The following is an 18,258-nucleotide window of genomic DNA, read 5'->3' as shown; positions in this document are numbered from 1 at the left end:
CCACGATTACTGGCAAAGGCCAAAGCAATGGCAGACGCGTACTCCGCCCCCGAGGAAATCCACGAGCTCCTCAGCTATTGTCAACATATGATAGACTTGATGGCCCATATAATTAGGAGCCTTTAGGGAGTTTGTATTGTCACTCAGATCTTGACTAGTTATAACTTTCTAAATAAAATGAGTTTATCCCATGATTTTACTCCAAAAATAAGTGCGAATCAAATCACTCCCACACTTTATCTCTAGCATGCATTCATTCCTCATTACGTACTCCTCACATTTTGTCTCTTTAGGAAAGACGCCATTACTAAACACGCCCCAAGGCATCCCAATCGCACCAGATCCAAATCTAGGACGATGGGTGACCTAGAGGAAGTGCAGGAACAGATGAAAGCCGACATGTCGGCTTTGAAAGAACAAATGGCTTCTATGATGAAGGCCATGCTGGGAATGAAATGACTAATGGAGAGTACACCGGGGCATGTCAGCAACCCCCATCCGGGGTACAACCAAGGTGCTTACCCCTACGGTTTACCGCCCAACTACACACCACCAACCATGCATGAAGACATGGGTTACATTACTCCCTTCATCCTCGAAGGGGAGCCTCCTCGGCATCCTAACGGGGTCCACAAGAATCCTCAAAAGCATGCTCAGGGAGACGTCGACTCATACTCCCCATTTCCCACTGAGGGGTTGGCGCCCAACTCACTACCACAACCCAACATCACGGGAGAGCCTCGAAACCACCCAACACAGCCAATGTTTCTATCCGTGGGAGAGCCACCCCCGACAGTGGAAGGAAAGGGGAAACTCGATCTCATCGAAGAGAGATTGAGGGTTGTTGAAGGATTCGGCGATTATCCGTTCACAGATATGACCGACCTGTGCCTTGTGCCGAACGTTGTCATCCCTCCGAAGTTCAAGGTACCTAACTTCGATAGGTATAAAGGGACGACTTGTCCTAAGAATCACCTAAAAATGTACTGTCGAAAGATGGGTGCATATTCTAGGGACGATAAGTTATTGATGCATTTCTTTCAAGATAGTTTGGCTGGGGCAGCAGTCATCTGGTACACTAACCTAGAAGCTTCCCGCATCCGCACCTGGAAGGATCTAATTACGACCTTCCTTAGGCAGTATCAGTACAGCTCTGACATGGCTCCTGATCGAACTCAACTGCAAAACATGAGTAAACAGGAACACGAGTCTTTTAAAGAATACGCTCAGCGTTGGAGGGACCTAGTAGCGCAAGTAGCCCCTCCCATGGTCAAGAGAGAAATGGCTACTATGATAGTAGATACCTTACGTGTATTCTACTATGAGAAATTAGTGGGCTACATGCTCTCTAGCTTCGTGGACTTAGTTTTCGCGGAAGAAAGGATTGAGGTGGGTTTGAAGAGGGGAAAGTTTGATTACGTCTCCCCAGTAGGTGCCAGCGGTAGGAGTGTCGGAACAACTGGGGCAAAGAAGAAAGAGGGAGATGCCCATACCGTCACTTCAACACCTGCGTGGCCCAAGCCACCACAAACCCCCGACGGTACCCACCAATACGCACAACATCACCCGAGTTTTTTGGCTCGCGCTGGGGGCTCTCCCGACACAGCACTCGCCCAGCCAAGGGCGCCCACGCCCCTAGAAGGGGGAGCTCCTCAGGCTCCGGCTCCAACCCGACCTCACTCGACCAATAATGCCCACCTTGGCTCGAGCTCCAACACGGCAAGGAACTTCTTGCCAAGGCAGGCTCAGATTTTCACCCTGATCCCAATGACGTATGGGGACCTCTTACCATCTCTCATCACCAACCAATTGGCCATGGTGATTCCGGGAAGGGTCCTCCAGCCTCCATTCCCAAAGTGGTATAACCCTAGCGTAACCTGCGCATAACATGGGGGAGCCCCAAGCCACTCGGTCAAACAGTGCTTGGCCTTGAAGAGCAAGGTCCAAGGCTTGATAGAAGCCGGATGGTTGACATTTCAAGAGGACAGGCCCAACATAACGACAAACCCTCATGCCAATCATGGAGGGGGAGCTGTTAATGCCATCAAGGTGAGTAGGTTGCACGAGCTCAAACTTTTGAAGGATGTAACGACCTCCAGAAGGTTTATCTACAAAGCCTTGCAAAAGGCGGGCATGATTCCCCGCGGCGAGCACAAAGAGGATTCATGTTTAATGCATCCGGGCGTACTGCATGATATGCAAACGTGTTCAACGGTAAGAGATCTATTGCAACAAATGATAGACTAAGGCCGGCTTGAGGTTAGCAATGAGGGGGAAGAGGAACAACATATATGCATGCAGTTGGCAGATAAGGAAGGTCCTAAAAGGCCTAAACCCTTGGTAATACACTTCACCAGGGACACGGCTCCCCAAAGGCCCCGACACCCCTCGGCAGTGTCGGGCGTTAGACCTATTATGTTTCCTTACAAGAACAGTCATGCAGTTCTGTGGAGGTACGTCCCTCCGGGCGATATGAAGGAAGAAGCTACCGACGTAAAGTTTCCCAACATTGCATAAAGAAAATAGGTGTCATTGCATAATCCGTAAAGTTTCGCAACGTTTCGGAAAGAAATCAATAAAAAAACACAAAAGGGGTGTATTTAGTGAAAAAGGGGTGCAAATAGCAACCAGGCCCACTTGGGCCTTCCTGAGGGTTCTAAAAGAAGGGGGTGCCTTCTGGTGGAAGCAACCCTGCTCGCCTGAGAAAAATTGTTTCCGTGAAAAATATCCAAGCCGAGGTGCCTCCGTAATGCTTGCGAGACATTTCCATAAGCGATTTCATGGAGATTCTTCACCGTTCTTAATCGTTCTTCGTTCATTCTTCGGTCTTCAACCGGTAAGTTCCCGAAATTGAATCTTTTAATTCATTATATGCACCCTTAGTGGTCCCTATTTGTTTTGCGTACTTATGTTTTCATTACGTTTGTTTTCCGTACTCCCTTTTAACATGCTTTAACCGTTTATTTAAGCCATTATCTCGCCTAATAAATGATAAAATGAATTTCAACCAATCATTTGTGTTGTAATCTTTAATCACTGTTAAAATAAAATCCAACCGATCGTTCACGCTGTAACCTCGGTTAAATAAAAAAAATGCAAAATAATGATAAAATAATCAAGATATCTTTGAATAAAATAATAAAAAAAATCAATCGGACGTTTTTCTTTGGAAGTTTCCTTGAATGAATTGACTAATAACCAAAGTGAAACTAAAGCTAAAATCAACTCACAAATCAAGCTTTGTCCGCAAAAATCACTAAAAACCATTTTAAGGTCCAACGCCTTAAACGATCCTCTTTACTTTTATCGGTTAACATGGACCATTCAAAAGCATAAAATCAACATGTAATTTTACCTCTTTTGCAAGAACTACGTAGGTCTGATTTCCTCATCGCTCTTGAGGATACGTAGGAGCAAAAGCCCCGCTTTTGTCGACCACCCCAAGAGATCGTTAATGGTCCAACGCCTTAACGTTTCTCTCCTTTCAAAATCAAAAGATCGTTTAATGGACCAACGCCTTAAATGACCTTTTGTTCAGTTAAAATATATCTTGCGAAAAAAGATAAAAACAACTTAACCAACGTTTAGTTCTCAAAGAACTACGTAGGTCTGATTTCCTCATCGCAATTGAGGATACGTAGGAGCGAGGGAAACACCTTTGTCGACCATAAAAAGATATAAAATACAAAAGGCATAAAAAGACATAAAAACATAAAAAAAGGGAAAATAAAACAAATTGAAGACATAATATTGCACATCTGATTAAAGGTTGTCGTCCCTTACAACGGATGTGTGGGGTGCTAATACCTTCCCCGTGCGTAAAAACAACTCCCGAACCTTTCACGATTAAAGTTCGTAGACCACACATTTCTGGTTTTTCCGACGTTTTCCTTGAATAAACATTGGTGGTGACTCTATGCATTTTCCTCCCTTGGAAGACGCACCCGTGAGTCCCACGTCGCCCTCACGCCGAAGAGTAGGTTGCGACTGGTAGGAAACCAAACATCTCACATCTTCATGTTTTTGGTTGCAAGTGTTTTGTATTAAACAATGGAAAATAAAACTTAGGAAAGTTTGATGCTAAATCAGATGAAGGAATTTTCCTTGGTTATTCTTTGCATAGTAAAGCTTATAGAATATATAATAAGAGAACAATGACAATTAAAGAATCGATTCATGTTTCCTTTGATGAGTCTAATGTTATTTCTCCAAGAAAGGATATTTTAGATGATATTTCAGAATCTTTAGAACAAATGCATATTCATGGAGAAGATTATAAAGGAAAAGGAGAAGGAAGCAATGAAGATACTCCAGTAGAAGTCAAAGCAAATAATGATCTTCCAAGAGAGTGGAAAGCTTCAAGAGATCATTCCCTTGACAACATTATTGGTGATATCTCAAAAGGGGTAACAACTAGACACTCTCTCAAAGATTTATGTAATAACATGGCTTTTGTATCTATGATTGAACCTAAAAATTTAAATGAAGCCATAATAGATGAAAATTGGATAATAGCTATGCAGGAAGAACTAAACCAATTTGAAAGAAATAATGTTTGGGAGTTAGTTGAGAAACCCGAAAACTACCCAATCATTGGGACAAAATGGGTGTTTAGAAATAAATTAGATGAAAATGACATAGTTATTAGAAATAAGGCTAGATTAGTCGCCAAAGGATATAATCAAGAAGAGGGGATAGATTATGAGGAAACATATGCTCCAGTTGCTAGATTAGAAGCCATCAGAATGGTATTAGCCTATGCATCCATAATGGACTTTAAGCTTTATTAAATGGATGTAAAAAGTGCATTCTTAAATGGCTTTATTCAAGCGGAAGTATATGTAAATCAACCCCCTAGATTTGAAAACTCAGACAAGCCTAATCATGTTTTTAGATTAAAAAAGGCTTTATATGGCTTAAAGCAAGCCCCTAAGGCTTGGTATGAGCATTTGAGTAAGTTCCTTTTAGAAAAGGATTTCTCAAGAGGCAAAGTAGATACTACTATTTTCATAAAGAGAAAATTACATGATATTTTATTGGTTCAAATTTATGTTGATGATAATATTTTTGGATCTACTAATGAATTATTGTGCAAGGAATTCTCTCATGACATGCAAAGTGAGTTTGAAATGTCAATGATGGGAGAACTTAATTTCTTTCTTGGATTACAAATTAAATAAACCAAGACTGGAATTTTTGTCAATCAATCCAAGTACTGCAAAGAGTTAATTCACATATTCGGGATGGAAAATGCTAAGCACATGGCTACACCAATGAGCACTGCTTGCTATTTAGATAAAGATGAAACCGGTCAGTCAATAGATGTTAAGCAATATCGAGGTATGATCGGATGCCTTTTTTATTTATCCATTAGCAGACCTGATATAATGTTTAGTGTGTGTATGTGTGCTAGATTTCAATCAAATCCCAAACAGTCACATCTTAGTGTCGTTAAAAGAATCATAAGATATTTGTTAGGCACTATGAATATAGGTTTATGGTATCCTAGGAATTCCACATGCACCTTAATAGCATACTCTGATTCAGACTTTGCCGGTTCTAAAACAGATAGAAAGAGAACAAGTGGAACTTGTCAATTCATTGGATCTGCTCTAGTCTCTTGGCATAGTAAGAAACAAAATAGTGTCGCTTTATCCACTGTAGAAGCGGAATATATTTATGTCGGCAGTTGTTGTGCACATATTTTATGGATGAAGCAACAACTCTCTGACTATGGAATCCTTCTTGACCTTATACCTATTAGGTGTGATAGTACAAGTGCAATCAATCTTTCCAAAAATCTAGTTAAACATTCTAGAACCAAACATATAGAAATTAGACACCATTTTCTAAGAGATCATGTTCTGAAGGGAGATTGTGTGCTAGAATTTGTTGATACAAAGAATTAGCTTGTTGATATCTTCACAAAACCTCTCCCCAAAGAAACATTCTTTTACATTAGAAGAGAATTAGGCCTATTAGATATTAGTGATTTGGATAAATAAGGATTGATTGGTTGATTGAAATATTTATGTTTGATGATTGATTGATTGTATTTGATTCTAAGATTTTGATTATGTTTGATTGGTGTGTTATTGTGTGATTGATGCTTGCTTGATTGAATTAAAATGAGTATCAGTATTGATGATTGATATAGTTAGATGTTTTTAGCATAGACATAGATAATTTTTAGAAGAAAAAGCCTAGTTAGTGTTCTGGTAATCGATTACCATTACGTGTAATCGATTACACAAGAACAGATAGCCTGTAATTGATTACAGCAACCTGTAATCGATTAACAGAAGGCTAAGGGCTCCTGTAATCAATTACCAAACCTTGTAATCGATTATAGAATGTCATCTTCTATAAATAGGCACGTTTCAGAAGCTGCAGTCACGAAAACTTTGAGCTACGGTGCCCCCTTTCTCCCAAAACTTCCAACCATCATATCTCACTCATTTCTCAACCAAATCACCTCCCACAAAGCCCATTCTTAATCATTTTTTATTCTCTTTCATTCCAATCGATCAAAATCTTCATCAAATGGCCGAATCATCCAGGAAGCGCAAGGGTTCATCCACCTCCCTTGTCATCCTCTACACTAGAACACCACGTCTCGGAGCCACCGGAGCATCCCCGGCACCAATTCCACCTTCCTTGTCATCCTCTACACTATTTTCATCTGATGAACAACGTATCCAATACTCCTCTCTCTTTCAATCTCATCAAATTCTTGATCCCAAATATCTTGACCTAGAATTCTTTGATGGGGAAACATTTGATTGCTATCAAATGTTTCAAAACACTAGTCTGATTCCTTTTATGTCATTAAAACTACCATATTATCCTGAGTTAGTACAAGTCTTTTACTCAAATTTGAAAATTCAGGATGGAACTTTAATTTCTGAGGTGCATGGTATTCCTATGATTATTGATGAGTCTCTTTTCTTTTCTCTGACATAACTACCCAGTCAAGGTGCACCTTTTGAGGGCACCATTGTTGACGACTAGAAGTTTGATTACTCCAGTCATGATGCCCACCGCATGGTCTGCATTGACCAGGCGGATATGATCGGCAGACTTCTTACCGGTTCATTGACATTTGATTGCCGCATCATGCACTATATCATTGTTAGAATTTTGATGCCTCGTTCTTCTAATCTAGCTCAAGCCTCTGAGGATGACTTGATTTTGATGTGGGCTTTCTTGACCTGTCTTCCAATCGACTGGGCCCATTTGATTCGCCACCACATGCATAAGGCATTGCGGTGTAATACACCTCTACCTTACCCTCAGCTTGTGACTTTATTTCTTCAACATTTTGAAATTCCCTTGAATTCTGAGCCCTTTGTGCAAGTTAAACGTTCATTTGCTATTGGTTCCAGTGTGGTAACCTCCTTTGGCTACCGTAAGGACATGGATGGGCAATGGTTGAAGAAGGATGCGCAACCTCCGCAAGATGAGCGTACTCCCTCTCCTCCGACTCAACGAGATGACTCCTCAGCCCTCATGCATGAAGTTCTTTCAGAGTTACAAGGCCTCTGCACCTATGTTGGTGAGCGCTTTGATTCCTTGGATGGTCGTATCGATGCCATTGATGCTCGCTTTGCAGGCATGGATACCCGCATCACTCAGCTTGAGGAGGATATAAGTTATGTTCGTCAGTGCTTCAATCTTCCTCCACCATCTTCATAGATTTAGATTATTATTATATTTGATTTTACGCCGTGTATTTGGCTATGTTTTTTAAGACATTATTCTTAGAACTTTAGTTATATTTAAGTATTTGGCACTTAGTATTTTATGACTGAATTATGTTTGATTTTGACTTATGAATGATTATGGTTGTGTTATTTTCTGCCTTATGTTAATTTCCACATACTTTGGCTTTTTGATGTTGCCAAAGGGAGAGAGAAATGGGGCTTAGAAGCTTAGAAATCAAGAGATCATAAATTCCAAAACATAGAGGGAGTATGGAATGAGTGAACGTTCTATCTTCTATCTTGTATCTTGATTTTAGGAATTAAATTGTCATCATCAAAAAAGGGGAGATTTTATAAGCAAAGACTTTGATGTTTTGATGATGCCAAAGGATCATGCGCTTCTCAAGTTTAATTCAAGAGGATCATATGCTTCTCAAGGTTAATTCAAGACAAGAATCCAAGAAATTCAAGATATATGATCAAGATAATCTCTAGAGACTTAGGAAGGGAATTCCAAGTTGAAACAGCAAGAGGTTTGGCCAAAGAATATGAGTTAAAATGTTTTTACAAGGATGTAATCGATTACTAGTGGCAAAAATACTTACTGAAATGCTTTTAAAATGTTTTTAGATGTTTTTGAAAACATGTAAACGATTACATAAGTATTGTAATCGATTACCAGCAGCTAAAACTATTTATAATAGCTATTGGAAATTTGAATTCAAATTTTACACCCAGTAATCGATTACACATGGATGGTAATCAATTACCAGTAGTTATTGAACGTTTTATAATAGTTAGAATTCAAATTTTAAGCCTGTAATCGATTACACAAGTCTTGTAATCGATTACCAGAGGAGATTTTCAGAAAATAATTTCCAAGAGTCACATCTGTTCAAATGGTTTTTGAATGGCCATCAAAGGTCTATTTATATGTGACTTGGAACACGAATTTTCTTAAAGTTTTTCTGAACAAAAAGTCTTATCCTCTCAAAAGCAAAATATTCTTATCCTCTAAAGCATTCCTTGGCCAAAACACTTGCAATTCAATAAGGAATTATTTGAGTGCTCCATTGTTCAATCTATCTCTTTCAAGAGAGATTTCTTCTTCTCTTCTTCTTACATCTGAAAAGGGATTCAGAGACCAAGGGTCTCTTGTTGTAAAGCAATCTGAACACAAAGGAAGGGTTGTCCTTGTGTGGTTCAGAACTTGTAAAGGGTTTTTTACAAGATAGTGGAACTCTCAAGTGGGTTGCTTGGGGACTGGACGTAGGCACAAGGGTGTGGCCGAACCAGTATAAAACTGAGTTTGCACTTTCTCTTCCTTTAAACTATTTTATTTATTGTTGCTTTACATTTACATTCAGATTGGTTATTTTGAATCATCTTTTAGAAATCTATCTTTAAGGGAGCTTGGAACTTGGGTTAAAATCAAAGTAGAATTTTTAATTAAGGGATAGTTTGTGATATCTTAATTCAATCCCTCCTTCTTAAGATATCTGAGGCCACTTGTCTAACAAGGAGCTATATCAAAAAGATACTTAAAAGGTTTGGCATGCAGGAATGTAAATCTGGGGATACTCCAGTTGCTAAGGGAGACAACTGCAGGGAGTTTGATGTATGCCCAAGTATGTATGCATTCGGATATAGCATTCATAGTTGGGGTATTAGGCAGATATTTAAGCAATCCAGGAATGAATCATTGGAAAACAGCCAAAAGAGTTATGAGATATTTGAAGAGAACAAAGTATTATATGCTCACATAGAAGAGGTCAGATGAGTTGGAGATCACTGGGTATTCTGACTCGGATTTTGTAGGATGCCTTGATAGTTTGAGATCCACTTTGAGTTACATTTTCATGTTAGCCGTTGGTGCGGTTTCATGGCGCAGTGCCAAGTAAACCCTTACTACTTCATCCATTATGGCGGCAGAATTTGTGGCATGCTATGAGGCATCAAATCATGGAATATAGTAGAGAAATTTTGTCACAGGGCTACAAATTATGGAGGAAATTGAAAGACCACTTAAGTTATATTGTGACAATAAATCAACTGTATTGTACTCTAACAACAATAGGAGCTCGACCAAGTCAAAGCATATTGACATCAAGTTCCTAGCTGTTAAGGAAAGGGAATAGAGTGGACAAATTTCCATAGAACACTTAGGGACAAAATCCATGATAGCAAGTCCTCTTACTAAGGGACTTCCACCCAAGGTCTTTCATGAGCTTGTTTCTCACATAGGTGTTTTACAGTTCAAGGAATCTTTGGTTTAGTGGGAATTAGTCACTTTTATGTATTTTATGTTCTATGTTAGATTTTATGTATGCATACATTGACTTTTGGATATATTTAGTTGTGTGTGTGTGTGTGTTTTTTTTTTTTATTATTCAATTGTTACACTTTGTACATTAAGGTTATTAAATGATCTCATTAAGGTAAAGTAGGACCAATTGAAAATAGACGTGTATAGGCCACCTTCACGCAAGTTTCATGCTACACATTTCATGATGAGTTTATGTCATTTGATTCTATCAGCATTAGTGATCATTGATGAGTTTAGTTGTGATTGATACAATGAAAACTACTTTGGTTCTACATGCGGATGTAATCAATGGACAAGATTTTTGGAATATGCTCAAGGCATATAATGGCAAATTTTGAGCTCATAAAGTCTAACACATTCATAAGGATTGTAAGGATATATATATTTATGACTAGTGAGAGATTGTTAGCAATTTTGGGCCATATATATATATATATATATATATATATATATATATATATATATATATATATATATATCACATAATTGAATGAGTTAGGGCCATTATTTTATTAGCCAAAATATTAAAGTGGTCAAATCAATATAAAATTATGGCTAAGGGCATATATGTCATGAAAGGCTAATTGTGTAGATACCATTAGTGATATTATAATTTGATGAGGGGCCATATTATAATTATCAAATTTGGGGTAACTGATGGCAGTTACAAATACAAGAGGTTATGGTCCCCATTTGTAGAGAGAAGCGACAAAATGTATAGTTTCACTTTCTTTTTCTCTTTATGCACATCAGAAGAGAAAATTCAAAGAAGAAAATAAAGCTCTCTACATCTGGAAGATCATAAAACCAATCTTGATCCTCATCAACCTTTCATCATTCCATTATGGCTAATCCAAGTATGCTCTGCATTTAGTTTTCATCATGATTTTGAGTATGGGAACACAATGGGGTTTTATTCATCTTTATGCAGTAATTTCTCTCTACATGGATAGAAAGCATATGGTTAGGATTGATGATTTTTTGTCATAATTAAATTAGGTTGATTGATTGAATCCCTACATCAAGTGCATTTTTCAATCAAATATTATTTAAATGGATGTCACATTTGTTGTTTGTTGGGTTATTACTTTCTGAAATGACAAAAATCAAACCTGAAGGAATATTGTGCAGTTATTTTGAACAGACAACAATGGTAGTGACTAATTGTAGTTTTTCACTTCATTTGGTTGAATATTTTGGGGAATACTTGCATGTTTTTGCATGTTTACTTTATTGGGCTTAAATTATCTCATATTCTGTGTGTGTGTGTGTGTGTGTGTGTGTGTGTGTGTGTGTGTGTGTGTGTTTCAAATCTTATTGAACAGATAATAGCACTGCTTCCTGACACACACGGAGCAAAACTCACTAAGAAGCTTAGTGAAGCCAACCAGCAAAATCAGTTTCTAAAAAGATAGGTATCTGGACACACACACACACACATATATATTATATTTGTGCCAAACTATAGATGGATCATTGGGAAGATGTATGGGATGTCAATAATACATGGGATGGATTTAATCAATTCAATCTAGATGTAGCATCTTCTTAATTATGATGTTGATAGGTGAATGAATTCATTAGAGGGAAAAGGCCTAACATTGGGTCAATTGTAGAGTGAAAGCAGCCTTAAACATTGTCTCTTAAAGGAGGTGACAATGTTAGGAATCCCATATTTAGAAGAATAAGAAGCTTAATGTGGTACTTAAGCCATGATAATACTTTTTTGTTATTTTTCTGGTAAAAGAAATGGATAAACAGGAAAATTTGATAATTATAATAGTCCATTTGCATAAGCTGTTAGAGCTGAAATTCTATTTTGAAGTTGATTATTAAAAGCTATCATCATTGACTAATATATTGTTTGCCATAAAATGGAAGTATAAATGCTGAGAGTTTCTTGGGAATAGACTTGTTTTCTGATATTCTTCTTTTTTTTTTCTCCCCACCAGCATGAGTTGAGCATAATTGTATTATGTTTTTGTTAAAAGTTGTTTGAGCCTTCTAAGTTGCTTGACCAACAGTTTTCATACTGCATAACTGAATGAATATACCTTTTCATAACTATGTCAGTATCTTGATTGCTATTGATTTGAGAATTGACTCTTGAAATTTTACAAGACTTTTGATGGTGGTTTATCACTTCTATCCCATTTTATACTGATGTTGCACCTCATGAATACTCTTCCTTCAGTGTTCTTGCTGTAGTGATATTCTCTTTTCGTTGTTAGAAATCATGAACTCCAAGCTGTTGATATTGAAAACATAAATCATGTTATTTTTAGCATTTTAATTGTTCAAAATTTATGCATATGTTATTAAGCTTATTATAAGTTAGAAACTGTGTGGATAAACACGAAATGGGAGAATACTAATTCAAAATTTTGCTGAAGTTTCTACTATTTTCAACTAACCTTAATATATAATATCAAATTTTTTGTTTGAAAATTTTAAGATACTAATTGTTGTAAATTATAAAATATTTCAACAATTAAATTAATTTGATCATGAGTAAACAAAGTGTCATCTAGCAGATTAATTGAAGTTTGATTCTCTATCCAATCAATTATTGAGCTCTGCAAGCTTGCATTGTTAATTGTAGTATTTGTGACACTTGCTTTTCTCATTGAAATTCATGTGTTTCATCATATTGGGTGCTAAGATATTGTTTACTTTAGGGGTAGGCCTTGGCCAGATTAGTAGAAGAAATAGCTCAATGTGGTATTCCAGAAGGTTCAAGGAAGATCAATGGAAAGTACATTCATTCTCACCTTGTTGCTAGATTAGAAGGTATATTGGTATTTGCTCTAACTATTACTCACGATTAGAGCCTACCCTATATGATTAACAAGAGTACTTCCTAGTTCTGGATAACTATGTGTTAATGTTTGTGTGGAATATGCTAATAAAGCTTCTCAACAATGTCTTTTTTTTCCAACTTTGCCCTATTTGTGCCCTTATCAGTGCAAATGCATTGTTTTTTCCTACATAGTTGTAAATGAACAACTGAAGGAAAAAATAAAGGATGTCGGTACGACATAATCAAAGGAGGTTTCGGTGTTTTGGGTTGGCATGGCTGAGGTAAACACATTTAAGATTAGACTTCCAAATGTTCAATAAGAATTTGGTTTAAAACTTTGAATGTGGGAAAACTGTGTTTTGCTTACATTAATGACTATTTGTATAATATATAGTGCTCTCAGCTTTAATACTACATAGCTTTCTATTGCTAATATTAAGAACGCAATTGAATTAGCTCCTTGAAGCAAATAACTAGAATCATTGAATATTATTTGCTTCCTCTCCTTTCCTTGCTATTCTTCACAAAAAGTTCAGCTTGATCAATAAACACATACAAACTTCTTTGCCTATAATACATCACCAAGCTATTTCAAATATGAGATTTGATTTCTCTAGAAAATGTATCCCATAAAATATATATGGCATCCTTGCTTGCGAAGACTGATACTAATGTTACATAAGCATACTAATTTGTACAAATTTGATTTTCAGCACCAAGCATTGCCTTTTAATGTTTAGGATATAAAATAATTGTTTCATGAAGTGTATGTCTATGAAACATTATGGTATAGTGTGGTTTCAGAAATTTAATGTGTTTGCTAATGCCTAAATTGTCTGTATGAACTTTTATTTCCTATCAGAGTGTGCAAGTTATGGGCACCTTTGATGGCTGGAGCCAAGGGGAGCACCTTTCACCTAAGTATACTAGTTCTTACACAAGGTTTTCAACTACATTGTTGCTTAGGCCAGGAAGCTACTATTTTTTGTTAACTTTCTGAAGCTTTCGAACTGACTTTATAACATGGAGGCTTCTTCTAACTCATAAACAAAAAATATTATGCAGTTATGAAATCAAATTCTTAGTAGATGGTGAATGACATTTGTCACCAGAGTTTCCCATTATTGGTGAAGGGTTAACCAAAAATAATTTGCTAGTTGTTGAGTAATGAATTAATGATTAATATTTTCAATCCTAGTAACTGATACATAAGCAGAAACTTGAGTGTTATTTTGTTAAATTTTTTAAAAGTTTCTTTCTTTGGTGTATACGCACAGACTTTTTTAATGTTATGTGTTGCTACACTTTTTGATCTACAATTATATTTTTAGGTTTTCAGCTAAGGGTATTTCTTGGTTGATAGTACTTAATAGACAGATAAAAATGTAGAGATCAAAATGAATATTACCTCTTCCATAAAACTTTTTTTGTACTCACGGTTAACAATTAAACCTTGCTCGACATGTTTAAGAGATTCAATTATTTTTCAGCTAGGTTGAATCTTGTTAGTACTTGTAATTTCATTTTAAATGCTTGCTTGGAGAATATTAGTTTTGGGCCAAAATTAGTTTTGGTTCCTATACATTTTGATACAATGGTTTTGATCTTCGTATTTTCAAAGATTTGTGAATTTCCTTCCTCTTTATGGAGCTTAGGATATTAGGCAGATGGAAATTTCCTCCCTCAAGGAGAATAGGCTTTTCTGTATTTTGTTTTCATTGCTTACTTATTATATTGTGCACTTTGGTTGTATATTGATGTGCTAAAAGAGCCATTCCAATTAAAAATCTTTTTTTTTTTTGGGTTTCAAAATTCATATAGTTATCTAATATTTATAGTTTTTACACTTTGCAGAGGGATGAAAGGATGCCATGACATTCTGGCTACAAGTGGTTAGTCACAGCTTTGCAAATTGAGTTTAAATCATACCACTATATATATATATGGCTTTCTTTTGTTACACATGACTAAAATAATGCTTGAACTTTTTACAAATTATTAGGTGGCAATTAACAAAAACGTATTGGTATGAATGATTGTATAGGCGATCATGAAAACAAATGACATTTAAAAAAAACAATACATTCTAAGACGTTTTTAGAGTCGAAACTATCTTCAAATGTACCACATTTTAATACGGTTCTAGCGTTAGAACTGTCTTAGAATGTGCTACATTCCAAGATGATGGTCTTCTTTCGAAAATCACCTTAGAATGCGACACATTCTAAGACGGTTCTAAGGAATCGTTATCATAGATGCCTATACATTCTATGACGTCCGTTAGACGATAGTTCATAACCGACGTTGTATGTGCAAAATAATCAATGTAAAAGGACATTCGTATAATAGTGTGATTTGTGTGTGATTCATGTCCTATAATGAAACTAATATGACCAACAATAAATCAATGTTTGTTTTTTTTTTTAAGAAAAAAAAACTTTTCGTCAAAGATTTATAATAAAACTTTTATTAAGTTAAAGAAATACCTGATTTATTTATGTTCTTTAATAAAAAAAATGGTTAATTTTAAGAAATTATTAAGTGATTCATGAGTATAATATTATTTATAATTCACATGTTACACATAATTATTAATCAAAATCATAAATGATGTGATAATTTTAAACCAGCTAATAATTTCTGTCAATTGAATCAAGTTTAGCCGAAGAAAATGTTTTCGTCTTCCATTAAAGCAGCGATTGAAGCATTATTAAATGATAGAACGAATGAGCCTAAATTTACCGTGTCCAAAAGATCCACAGTTCATATTTATTATGAAATGAACATCTCTAAAATTCTAAATGAACATTACCTTAAACCATTCAGACATGCGCTTCCTTCTTAGATCAATCGCATGCCATTTTTTTTCATTAAACATTCGTTACTTTCTTACTTAATTTGAGTACAAATACGTACCATCGAAAAACCTGTTTAATATAAATTCTTAATTTGTTCTCCAAACTAAAAATAAAAGTGTAAAGTTATTGTAAATACTACATAAAACATAAATAGAGAAATAATATTGTTTTTTTTTTATAATCCTTGAAGTTTAATAATAAGTGAATTTAGACCCGTGATTTCTTCCTCTACTCCCGTCATTCTTTCTCAATTAATGATCAGTCTTATATTTCCTATAGAAACAAGAAACAATATTGTTACATATTATTAGCATGTTCTGATTAATTCATTTTGCATTAGTATTTTCATTTAACAAAGAATCTAAATTTGGAACATGTACCTTACACATCATTCATAATTAATAATCTTGCAAACATTGATAATTTACAACAACTGATCTCGTGCTCATACTTTATTGCTTTATTGAGAAAGACATTAAGCTTTTTATACTGAAACATACTTTTCTAAACTTGATAATATTCTATGGATCAGTCTCTCGCACTCTCTAATTCTATACTACTAGTGCTCCCTCCACATTTCCACTAACCTATTCAAAGCCATGATTGAAGATCCACCTTTTGTCATTGCTTCGGTGGCACTGATTTTCATTTTAAAAATCCTCTGTCTAATTTCTTTCCCTCTGTCCGAGTCCATGAGTTCCATGACTCGGTCCCTCAACTCGGTAGAACTCACTAAGCCGTCTTTGTTTTGCTTCACCGCCAAACCCACCTTCATTTCCTCCACCAAGATCACCTTATTCATCTTCTGCTCCGCGTAGAGAGGCCACGCCACCATTGGCACAGCTTCACAAACCGCCTCCAACACCGAGTTCCACCCGCAGTGAGTCACGAACCCACCCACCGAGTCATGACTCAGTATCGCCGCCTGTGGGGCCCAGTCCCTCACCACCATTCCCTTCTCCTTGGTCCTCTCCAAAAACCCTTCCGGCAACAACTCGTCCAAACTTGGTGGTTCAACCGAGTCACCATTTTCGAACTCGCTCCTCACAACCCACAAGAACCTTTGCTCACTCTTCTCCAACCCAATAGCAATCTCTCCCAACTGAGTCCTCGAGAATCTCCCCATGCTTCCGAAACTCAGAAACAAAACACTATGACTCGGTTGTGAATCGAGCCAACTCAAACACTCGTTATCATCCTTTCTACAAGAAGCAGAAGCAATGACGGGTCCAATGCAAAACACTTTCGGCGTGGTTCCTTCCATTAACCCTTCGGAAAAAGCTTCCACAACCCTCTCTTCCATGGCTTCACACGTGTTTACTATAACCCCGTCACTGTCCCTCATGCACGTGGCGATGTCGATGAAAACCTGGTAAACTTCTTTCGCACGATCCTGCACCGTCTCCGGCATGTCATCGGTGTGGATCTTCGGTAACCCTGGGATTTCGACGTGCATGTTGAGGTCCTTGAGAGACTTTGTGTAGTTTTCATGAAAGATAGTTTGATAAAGGAAAACGGCGAGGGTGGAGGCGCCGGAAGTGTAGTAGAAGTAAGTGGGGATCTGAAGCGTGTTAGTGACACGTGCGGCGCTGTAGTTTATGAAGTCCAAGACTATTGCTTTGAGGTTTGAGGTTTGGGAGATAGAGTTGAGGATGCGGCGGAGGTGGTGGGTGGTGGCGCGGCAGAGCTCGAAGGTGAGGGCCATGGGAGGGAGGACAGTAGGGATGGAGATCTGAGGGATGCGGTGGAAGGTAATGGAGGGGGTGGCGGCGCTGACGGCGGCGATATATTTGGAGGTGGCGTCGCAGGTGAAGGCGGTGGGGGAGGTGGGTGTGTCTTGGTTGGGGGGTGGGGTTAGGAAAAGAATGGTGATGGAAAGTGAAGGGTGGTGGGTTAGTATGAGTTTGCCTAGTTCCACCATGGAAACTAGGTGTCCCCTTCCCAAAGCTGAGTATAGAACTATAGAGTCCTTCATGGTCATGAATATTCAAGAGTAAGTGTTTTTTTTTTTTTTTCTCTCCTAATGATTGTAACTTGTAGGGAGAATTGCTGGGCGTAAAGGAGAAGAGTTTCTTGCTCTATTTATGGCCAGCGTAGAGTCCGCAAGCTGCGTAATATTTATTTAAATAATAGCAAGTATGTTTAATTAAATAGAGCTTTACATTTACATATTTAAATCTAAATTATTAATTAAATTAGTATAATTTTGCACCGTTCATTCACGTACGTACTCTGATTATAATTTAGATAAAAAAAAATTATCTAGGAAATCCTAACACTCTAAAATGGTCAAGATAATGTGGTACCACTATCATACACCAGTATTGTCCGGATACGGAAAATATATATAAAAAACTTATTTCTAGAAAAAATAACAGATACGGTTAGGATACTACTTAAATTGGGGACACCGCTCAAGCTATATTAGGATACAGTTTCAATATGGCTTGAGCCATTTTTTTTTAATGTTAGTTTTTAAGTTTTTTTTAATTTTAATATTTTAAAATTAAAAAATGCTAAAAGGATAAGAATTAGGAAAAACTCTACTTTCCTTATAAATCTATATATTTG

General features: G+C 36.9%; 2 protein-coding genes, 1 non-coding gene and 1 pseudogene across 3 annotated transcripts; 3 read left to right on the top strand and 1 right to left on the bottom strand.

Moving 5' to 3' along the window:
• The first annotated feature begins 462 nt into the window (after positions 1 to 462).
• Positions 463 to 1,887, top strand: LOC112997869 (uncharacterized). Its single transcript, XM_026123919.1, has one exon. The coding sequence runs from the start codon at positions 463 to 465 to the stop codon at positions 1,885 to 1,887; it is 1,425 nt and encodes a 474-aa protein (XP_025979704.1).
• A 7,371-nt stretch (positions 1,888 to 9,258) lies between these two features.
• LOC112997868 (protein PTST, chloroplastic-like) lies at positions 9,259 to 13,997 on the top strand (annotated as a pseudogene).
• Positions 13,998 to 14,977: 980 nt separating this feature from the next.
• MIR4378B (microRNA MIR4378b) lies at positions 14,978 to 15,068 on the top strand. Its single transcript, NR_048706.1, has one exon. It is a non-coding gene; the product is annotated as a microRNA MIR4378b (primary transcript).
• Positions 15,069 to 16,078: 1,010 nt separating this feature from the next.
• On the bottom strand, positions 16,079 to 17,839 carry LOC548026 (UDP-glycosyltransferase 1). Its single transcript, XM_003533920.5, has one exon. It carries the CDS (start codon positions 17,666 to 17,668, stop codon positions 16,247 to 16,249), a length of 1,422 nt encoding a protein of 473 aa, XP_003533968.1. The 5' UTR covers positions 17,669 to 17,839; the 3' UTR covers positions 16,079 to 16,246.
• Positions 17,840 to 18,258: the final 419 nt, after the last annotated feature.

The sequence above is a fragment of the Glycine max genome, chromosome 9 (assembly GCF_000004515.6).
Source record: "Glycine max cultivar Williams 82 chromosome 9, Glycine_max_v4.0, whole genome shotgun sequence".
Taxonomy (NCBI): domain Eukaryota; kingdom Viridiplantae; phylum Streptophyta; class Magnoliopsida; order Fabales; family Fabaceae; genus Glycine; species Glycine max.
The sequence above is the reverse complement of the archived record's forward strand: the minus strand, read 5'-3'. Positions and strand labels throughout refer to the sequence as shown.